General features: G+C 31.5%; 1 protein-coding gene across 2 annotated transcripts; it reads right to left on the bottom strand.

Annotated features, from left to right (window-relative positions):
- Positions 1 to 4,240: 4,240 nt before the first annotated feature.
- On the bottom strand, positions 4,241 to 9,246 carry LOC131623612 (mitogen-activated protein kinase homolog D5). Of its 2 annotated transcripts, XM_058894619.1 has the most exons (7): positions 9,113 to 9,246; positions 8,715 to 8,954; positions 8,418 to 8,547; positions 5,931 to 6,068; positions 5,501 to 5,833; positions 5,106 to 5,286; positions 4,241 to 4,727 (listed from the first exon to the last, which is right to left on the bottom strand). In XM_058894619.1, exons 2-7 carry the CDS (start codon positions 8,942 to 8,944, stop codon positions 4,555 to 4,557), a joined length of 1,185 nt encoding a protein of 394 aa, XP_058750602.1. In that variant the 5' UTR covers positions 8,945 to 8,954; positions 9,113 to 9,246; the 3' UTR covers positions 4,241 to 4,554. The 2 variants fall into 2 exon arrangements, with proteins under 2 accessions (XP_058750602.1, XP_058750603.1); XM_058894620.1 differs by lacking the exon at positions 9,113 to 9,246 and having other exon boundaries at positions 8,715 to 9,094.
- Between the last annotated feature and the right edge of the window lie 1,322 nt (positions 9,247 to 10,568).

Raw genomic sequence — 10,568 nt, 5'->3', positions numbered from 1 at the left:
CAAAATTTATTTCTATAGTTGATCAATGTTATCAAACTCAAATATTAATAAGAATACAAATTTTAAATTGACATAAAAATAGATACTAAAAATTAGTAATTAAATATTTGAATATCAATATTTTGAAACAAATTTAGAGGGATAAAAAATGAAAGTTATTATAATTAAAAGATCAAAAGCATATTTAATTTTATAATTTAATGTTATTGAGTAAAATTTAAATTAAAAACAACTATTTTATAAAGTGTGATTATGCATAATGTTGCTAATGAGAAGTTTGTTTTTACTCATTTTTACATTAACTTTTTAATAAAAAAAATGTGCCTAACAATATTGTGTGTGCTAGTAAAATAGTAAAAAGAAAATAGAAAAAAGATTGAAAAGTTTAATTAAATTTTTTTATTAGTAATAAATTACTATAACTGATTATAAAATGGGAGATCCCAATTTACATATAATTTTACCGTAATAATTATTAATTAGTGGTTATTTTATAATAATAATAATTATTACTCAATATTTAAATTTTAATGTCTGTTAAAAAATAATATAAACTTTTTTCTATTAAGTATATAAAATCTCCACATGTTCAATGAAATTAAAAGGGAATATAAATAATATAGATACAATTGAGTGTAGAGTTTTCTAAAACACAACATTAAAGTAATTAGAACTAGATCTTAATGTTCAAAGGTTTAATCATGATTCAACCAATATATATATATATATATATATATATATATATATATATATATATATATATATATATATATATATATATATATATATATATATATATATAACTAATCCATCGTTAATTGGTTCAATAATAATTAATGTTAAATTTGATAGGTCGAACCACTATTCCATTTCCGCAACTACGAATGATCGGAGGGGTTGGAACCTGAAAAAAACAAAATATTCAAATTTTTATTTTAAATTTATAATACTTAACATTATAGTTTTGAAAATCTATAAATTAACTCATAACATATTTTTCATTAAAAAAATTGATTAGAAGAGTTTGTAAATTTAGAAAAAAAATGTAAAATAATAAATAATAGGCTTAAATAGTTTTTCGGTATGTGTAAGTTAGCGTGTTTCTGGTTTTCGTCATTGCATTTTTTTTTTTGGATAAAGTCCTTAAATTTTGAAATTTTTTTAAATTTAGTCTCTAAAACTAAAATCCGTAGAAAAATCTACAGATTTCCTACGAATTTTAATTTTAGAGACTAAAGCAAAAAGATTTTAACATTGAGAAATCATTTTCAAGAAAAAAAATACAGAAACGAAATTAAAAAATACGTCAACTTATAATGACCAAATAACTATTTAAGCCTAAATAATATCACCATGTTTTGAAGGAAAAGCATTAGCAGTATATTCTAAAAGTTACTTTATGTTAAAAATAGCACTTCTCATTGAGATTTGTTTGAAGTATCCAAACCATATATAATTATTTACAAACAAACTCATTCGAGCTACATGTTTCACTTTCACCAATGCACCCATTTATGTTTCGGTCTCTTTTTGTTTTTGTTTATTTTTATGTAAGGTCGTCACAAGTTTTTTGAAGTCTGTGTAGGTTATTCATGATTTAACCATGAAAAAATAATTAGAGGTTCTATTTAATTAAATTTTAACAATGACAAAGATTTATGAGGTTTTATTTAAATATAATTTAACTGTAAAAATTTTGAGTGGTGTGATTTCAAGTGAGTCAACCAATAGTGAAGAAAGAAAGTTTCTGGACTGAGAAGAGAACTTAGAGAGATAAATTCCAAACAAGTATAAAAACATTGAAAAATAGCGTGATTTCAAGTGAGGGGGCCTCCCTTTATATAGTAGTTGGATTCATCAAAATAATGGATGATATGTGGATTGCATTAACTATTTAATTGATTTTCTTAAACAATTAAATGCTTTAAATATAAAAGAGTATAATGCCCAAAAAAGAAGGTTTGAGAATAGAGCCGTCGCACATTATTAAGGCGCTAACCAAATGCCTTGGGGCATAAGTTTGGATTGAGTTAATTGATTAGACCAAAGTCTTAATCGATTAAATAAGCCAAAATTCCCCCTCATGCTATTTCTACAACTCCTAAGTTATATGGTACAACTCCAATGTATTTTTGAAAATTTTCTCTTGATAAGGTATTTTGAAAAATGTTTTAGTGCGTGTGTGAGTTGCCTTAGTATTTTTAAGCTACTACCTTAATTTTACAGTACTCAGTTCACTCAGACAGATCTCCATACAAGACCTGGAGCAGAGCTTTCACATATTTCTTCAAAAAGGCTTCAAGACTTCTTGCTAGTATCTGATTGTATAGGCACTTTTATCTTGAGTCCTCTTCTGTAAGCACATATAGATCTTCATGCATTGTCGTCATCAAAACTTTAGATACTGATCTTTATTAAAGGTCTATTACCTGTAAAACAAGATTCCACACGTTCTTCTGCTCCATAGTCCTATCCAACAAATTAGTCCAATGCTACCGATCAACCAAAGTGATATGAGCAGGATTCTAACATATCCTATTCATGAAGGTGTGCAAGAAGAAGCCCGAGATGAAGGCCAATATCTCTTCTATTATCTAGAGATTTAACTATCGCAAGAAAATCCTTAACAACAATAGCAAGCCCCAGGTCGTCCACAAAGGCTAGAAGAGCATGTGCTTGGTATGGAAAGTTAGGCCATTGAGATTTCACCCAACTTTTATGCCAAATCACACACATTTGGACATCATTTTTAGGAATACTATACTGAACCCCGAGATCATATGACTATTTAGAATTTGAGGGAGACTTTTAGAACTGCTAAATACATTGAGACGTACTTTAGAAAGCATGATCAAGTGTTAGCCCTCAAAAGAGATCAGACGAGGACGACCTGGATCGAACAAAACCAGGAATTTCAGGATACCATGGACGATGTGCACAACTACTTCATTCTAATCAAGATTTGATTACATGTGGATTGTATATGGTTCACTATCTTCTAAGCGAATTTGTGTTAATTTGAGTACGTATGGACTATTCTAAGACATCCAATCGCCTCTACCAAACTCTGGTTACTCAAAATCATGCCGAGTACCTATAGTACTAAAAAAAGGGATTCCTTCCCTTTTTTTTGGATCAATATCAAAATTACGATGTCAAATATGAAGGACCAACTCGACCAAATAAATCATCATCTATATCACTGCGATACAAAAAGAGTATTCAATGTTGAGTATTATTGTTCTTTAATCAAAAATGATAAACATGTTCATTTCACCAACATGCAACTTCAAAAGATGATAATGCGAGAATCATGTTCTCACTATTTGGTCAATATCATACCAAGAGTATGTTACCTTAGTCAAATATGTTTGTACTATTTGCTGAAAGTCTGAAACTTGTTTTGTCGAAGGATATTTGATAAAATCACAACGTGTATGGTTAAATCCAATTACTCCCTCCGTCCCACAATGAGTGACCCAGCACACCATTTCACACAGATTATGAAAAGTGTAAAAAAGTAAGAGAGATGATATTTTTACTATAATACCCTTATCATGTATTGGGAATGATGAACTTTTTATTAATTAGAAGGTAAAATTGAAAAAAGTGTATTGGAAATTGAAATGGGTCACTTATTTTGGGACATCATATTATTCCAAATGGGTCACTCATTGTGAGACGGAGGGAGTAAGTAATTATTTTATCTCTTCCATGAAGTTATTTGTGTTTAATAGATGCTTTTAATTTTGTTGATGTATTGTTAGTGTTGTTGATGTATTATGTTGCTAAAATCAATCTCATCATATCTAACATAGATCATCTAAACAAAAACGTTCTCCTCGCCACCACATAATTGCCAGAATCTTAGAAACCTCCTCTTTCAATCACCTTTGAGCACGGATACCGCAGTGATGGCTCCAGCGACAAGCCGACAAACAGCGGGTAATGACCGGAAAGGCTTGTGTTTGGTCGTGAGTTTGTGAAAAAGAAGATATGAATTAAGGTTTAAAGGGAGTGCACAGTTGCTGAGATGGGAACAGACTTATATTTCATGCACATAACTCAGAGTTAAGAGGTAGATATAACTATCACCTATAACTTTTTTGATATGCCTCAAAAAGGAACCAGAAGAACATTGCCTATACCAGGCAACCTGATTTTATTTTGTCCAAATAAAAACGTGTTCAATTTTGTAATCATATTAGCTAAACAAATAACCTTTAACAGAAGAAAAAAATTCAATCCAAAATGAATAAAATAACCCATTAATGCATGTGTTGATGACAAAGTTTATCAGAAGTTGGCTGAAACCAATAAATTGGAGAATAGTTTGAAACAAATAAGACAATAAAAATACAAAGTACCTTATGATTGTGTTCCAGCAAGTCTACCAATCAAACCTATGATCAAATAAATAACTTCCAAGTTCATCTGGTTTCAGATGATAGATAGATAAGATAATATATACACAGAAATCTCTTGACCTATGGACTGCAGACACAAACATATTCCAAACCCAATCATAACACCACCGTCTTTATCACCACTACGCTACTGCTGGTACTCGGGGTTAAAAGCTAGAGCCTCTCTGTATATCAGTTCTTTCATCTGTTCCTCAGTCAAAGCATGCTGTTCAAAGTCAAAGCTGAAGGGAGTCGTGCATACAGGTTCGTCACTGATGTCATGCAGCGATGTCAAGTAGGGGTGTGCCAGCGCATTTTCAACTGCAAAACAATGTCAACGAAGGAATTTAAACACACGAGAGACAAAAACTTGTATTTCATCATTTCAATGCAGGTGCCAATGCTTTTATGAATGAGGCTAGTATGAAGCATTTTCATGTTAGCAGACAAAGGTTGAGTGACGCTCAATCCAAAATCTAAGAAACAACTGATTTCGACAGGATATGAAATCGATATATATCCCAAAAGCAAAAAATTTAAGTATCTAGATGCATCCTTTAGATGCAAACAGCAAATTATCAACCTATGACTGATGAATTGACTAGATGACTTTTTAATAAGCACTGTGATGCCAAATTAAGCATGAAATTTTATGAAGCATGTGTATGGACACGGTTATATCTGGCAATGAATACTTACCAGTAAGTCTTTGTCTAGGATCAAAAGTTAACATCTTTTCAACAAGATCTATAGCATCAGGATGGACATGCGGAAATTTTTCTTGGAAAGATTGGCGGCGGTAAAGAGGTAGCTGCCTTATGTATCTCTTAGCATTTTCATTAAGAAATCCCAAATCAGCTTCCGATGGGGTACCAATCAGCTGTAAAACATAAAGCATGGCAGTTTTATTAATATACTGATATAATGAAACTTAATCTAAAGTATACTCCAGAATGATATGGCAGTGAATTTTATTTTGTTTCAATAATGTGTTGGTTTCAAAATCAGCAAGTTAATAATTTGAACTGCAAAAACTGATATAAATCAATAACTCTTGAACTTCTTCAAACACTAACGATGGATAAAGAAGTTACCTCCATGAGTAGACGCAACTGATGCACATGATCTCTGCCAGGAAACAATGGCTTTCGATCCATCAGCTCCATGAAAATACAACCAACAGACCAGACATCAATTGCTGCTGTGTAATCAGAAGAGTTCAACAGAAGCTCTGGTGCACGGTACCATCTTGTAACAACATACTCAGTCATAAAATCAGTTTCAGAGGTTACACGAGCCAGTCCAAAATCACAAATCTTTAAGTCACAGTTGGCATTCAGGAGAAGGTTGCTGGGTTTTAAGTCCCTATGCAAAACATTCGCGGAATGTATGTACTTCAACCCACGCAGAATCTGGTACAGAAAATACTACAAAAGGAAAAGAAAAAGCTTATAATGGTTTCAGGGATAAGATTTAATAAGCTTAATGGGTATAATTTAAAAGGGGGTATATTTAAATATATACCTGACAGTGCTCCTCTGATAATGCTTGATTTGATCGAATGATTTGGTGAAGATCAGTGTCCATCAGCTCATATGCAATGTAAACATCATTGAATACCTCCCGCAGAGGTGGTGGCACGATATCCCGGATTGCGACCACCTATACAAAACTTACATTAGGCAAAACCAATATGGCAAATTTAACAAGTCTTTCTATGCTAGGAAGTATTGACATTTCCCCTCATGACATAAGAATGAACATATAAAGCAGCCACCATTATGTAAATGCAATATTTTTTTTTAATTTAAGTACGGGAAGACAGTGTTTATCAACCGCCACTATACACGTGACAAGTAAAATAAGTGACGCGTGCAGCATATCGTAAAAAGTGTCTAAAATACACATGTTAAGACAGCGTCGAAATGGAAAATAACTGTTCCAAGTTTCCATACAAGAGGATAAACTAATCAATAATTGCGAGGATATAGAACATAAACAGGCACTGATTTTCCTTTTGGATAGAATTTTACTTGTTTCAGCGGAAGCAATAGGATTTTAGATTTTCGATTTTAAATATCCTAAAAAACATCTAAAGTCAACACAAAATCAATAAAATACACATGTTAAGACATTGTCAGAATGGAAAACAAATGCTCCAAGATTCCTTACAAGATGATAAACTAATCACTGATTGAAAGGATATCAAACATAAACAGACACTAGTCATTGATTTTCATTTTGGACAGAATTTTACTTGTCTCAGATTTCAGCAGAAGCAATAGAATTCAGATATCGTAAAATCATCTAAAGTCAATACAAAATCAATAAAATATGCATATTAAAAAGGTGTTGTTAAATAGCAGCCATGGTGACGCCACTCTGCCATGGCCCGGAAGATGGACATCCGGCACGGCGACACCATTGACACAATGGCGTGTTCATATGGCAGAATTTTCTCCTTCCGCCATCAACAATAATGAAGGCAGTTTCAAGATTCCTCACACGAGGATACACTAATCGATGATTGCAAGCATATTAAACGAAACAGACGTTCATTGTTGATTTTCCTTCTGGACAGATTTTACTTGTTTCAGATTTGAACAGGCAATACGATATCACAAAAACATCAAAAGTCAAATGCAAAGTCAATAAAATACACGTGTTAAGAAGTGTTGGTAAAAGGCTGCTATGTCACCGCCATTCCGCCTTGGCGTGGCACATTTATGGACAACCGACATAGGCAATTTGTGAAGGAATGTCTGCTGCCATTGGCTGCAATGGCTGGTTAATATGGCAAATTTTAGGCCTTCCGCCATCGACAACAATGAAGACAGTGGTGGAATGGAAAATAAATGCTCCAAGATTTCTTACACAAGGATAAGCTAATCAGTGATTGCAAGGATATTGAAAAGAAACAAGCGCTCCTCAATGATTTTTAGGTCAACAGAATCTTACATGTTTCAGATTTCAGAATCGTAAAAAAAACACATTTAAAGTCAAACACAAAATCAATCAAATACACAAGTTATGCAGTGTTGCTAAATGACGACCATGGTGCCACCAATCCGCCATGGTATGGCGGTTGTTTGGACAACCGTCATAGGCAATTCGTGAAGGAATGTCTGCCATTGGCTGCAATGACGTTTTTATACGGAGGATTTTTGGCCTTCTGCCATCGACAACTATGAAGATAGCATCGGAATGGAAAATAACTGCTTTGAGATTCCTTACACGAGGATAAACTAATCAACCATGGGAAAGATACTGAACAGAAGAAGACACAAATAATGGATTTTCCTTTTACACAGAATTTTACTTGTTCCAGATTTCAGCAGACGCAATACGGTCAGATATAAAAACATATAGAGTAAACACAAAAACAATAAAAAAGATGCGCTAAGAAGAGCTGTTAAATCGCGGCCATGGCGTCGCCATTCCGCCATGCCATAGCAGAATTTTGGACAACTGCCATAGGATATTTGGGACCGAATGTCCGCCATGGTGACACATAGGGTGCAATGGCGTGCTTATATTGCAGAATTTTGGCCTTCTGCCATCCACCATTAACAACAATAAAGACAGTATCAGAATGGAAAATAACTGCCCCGAGATTTCTTACACGAGGGTAAACTAAAAAATGATTGCAAGAATGTCAAACAGAAACAGGCACTCGTCGTCGATTATCCTTACGGACAATTTTATTTATTCGGATTTCAGAAAAGGTAAAAACCATCTAAAGTCAACAGCAAAATCAATAAAATACACATTTTAAAATCAATAAACAACAACAACTAGCGCCTTATCCCACTAAATGGGGTCGGCTAAATGGATCAACTCCCGCCATAATGTTCTATTCAAAACCACGTTTTTCAAATATCAAACAAAGTTTTGCACAAAATAGATAACAGAATGCAAAGTAATCAAACTCCCAAATCACATAGAATATATCTATAAATCAACAAACAACATTCAATTCACAAAAACATAGCACAATCATTACTCACTAACATTTTCATGATCCATGTGGCGAAGCAGCTTGATTTCACGAAGAGTCCTCTTAGCATCAATCTTGTTATCAAATGCATTCGCAATCTTCTTGACAGCAACATGTTCATTCGTCTCCGAATTATGAGCAGAGCTATTCACACACCCCAAAACAAAAAAACAAAAACATAAACAAAATCCATTTTCCATTGCCATCAAGAACATGATATAATACAACCAAAATTTAAGAAAAAAAAAAGAAGCAAACTTTAACATTAATTTGATTCAAAAATAAAAAAAAAGTTGGTGATAACAACATACCAAACAATACCGTAAGCGCCTTTACCGATTGGCATGATAGGAGGTCGGTATTTTGCAGTAACTTCAAATATATTACCGAATATATTGTATTGAATGAACCTCCCACCGTGGCTGAGTGTAGCCGGAATATTCTCGATCCCCATCCCCACCTGCTGCTGTGGCTCTTGCTGTTGCGGTGGTGCTGCATCCTCCATCACGGCGTCAGCTGGCGGAGCTCCTCCTCCTTCCATTATTCTTCCTCTTCAAGTTGAAAATTTTTTTTAAAAAAATATATTGAAAATTTGAAGAGAGAGAGAAAAACAAAAAGAGTTAATGAATGAATATTGTTGTTAACAAGTGTACAAGACAACGAGCTATAATAACGCAAATAAGAGATTTAAAGATAAAAAAGTAAGAACCTGATGATTTGGGTTGTGTTTGTGTATGTGAAAGCTTTTGTTCTAATAGATCTGTACTATCTCTCTCTCTCTCTTTCTCTCTCTAACTTCTCTATAAACTTCACCTCTCTCTCTCTTCTCTTTCTCTATTTTATATTTATTTTTTTTACTTTTTTTTTCTGTCATTTCCTAAGTTCTTATCTTTATTATTCATGCATCAATTTTATCAATAGGATTAAGCCAGTAATTTAATGATATTATTACTGTTTTTTAAAATCCATTTTTATTAAATTTTTAAAAATTATTTAACTTTGTATTTATTAATGATTATTTGTATTTAGATTCTGTATTTAATGGAGAATTAATTAACAAAAGTTTGCAATTAAAGTTATTAAATAAAATCAGATATTGGTTATTAGATTTTTAAATATTTGAAAAATATTGTGAAGTTAATTAATCATTTTCATTTTTGTCTTTTTTTTTTTTTACCTAAGCAAAATTAACACATTTTATTTATTACTCAATAGGAGGAGGTATACTAAAAATACTACGTCTAAATTAAGAATTGGGCGTCTTCACTCACGAATGGGCAATCATATTTGTTTAGCGTTTAACAAATTTATTTTTATCTAAAATTTTGTTAATTTGCATTAAATCAATGCGTTCACTTTCTTTAGCAATATAGTCTGAACTAGGCAAAAATACTTGTATTTACGAGTATATGTCCAAACTCGTCTCAAGTTTGACGATAAAAATTTATTAATATTGAGTTTAAAAAAATTGATTTAGACGCGGAGATTGGAGAACGTAGAGATATTCGAATCTATTGAAATTATTTTTAAATTAATTTATTTAGTATCGTTTGAGTTTTGAATAGGAAATAAATTTTTAATTAAAATTTAAATTTGGATACGGAGAAGATAAAAATCGTTTCGTCTCGCCGTTTTATCAATGTTAAGTGTTGGTAAAAAATCTCATACTTGTGAAATATGTAAAATGTAAATGGATAAAATCCATGCATTTATAAAAATTAGAAATTAATAGCTATATATGGATATAAATATAAAATATAAATAATTTCTAAAAACAAGTTAATTGTATTTTACTATTTTGTTATTATATATCGTTTTTCCATTTTTATATATTAAAAATATACTTTATATATAAGGAACATATATTCAAAAATAGAAGATTAATTAAAAAATAAAATATATTATTTTACAAAATTATATTATTAATTAATAGTATGAAAAATATTTTAAAAAAATTATAAACAATAACAAATAATTAAAAGTTGTAGCATTAATAATTTATTAGTATAAAAAATGTATATAAAATGTTAAGAGAAAAAAATATATGTGCAGTAAATTTACACCGTCAATTAATAATCATCTTGTATTTTACTAAATTACACTGATAATTTTACTAAATTACACTGTCAAATAATGCATAACATTTTTTAATTATTTATTCTATT

Source organism: Vicia villosa, unplaced genomic scaffold (assembly GCF_029867415.1).
Source record: "Vicia villosa cultivar HV-30 ecotype Madison, WI unplaced genomic scaffold, Vvil1.0 ctg.000074F_1_1, whole genome shotgun sequence".
Lineage (NCBI taxonomy): Eukaryota > Viridiplantae > Streptophyta > Magnoliopsida > Fabales > Fabaceae > Vicia > Vicia villosa.
The sequence above is the reverse complement of the archived record's forward strand: the minus strand, read 5'-3'. Positions and strand labels throughout refer to the sequence as shown.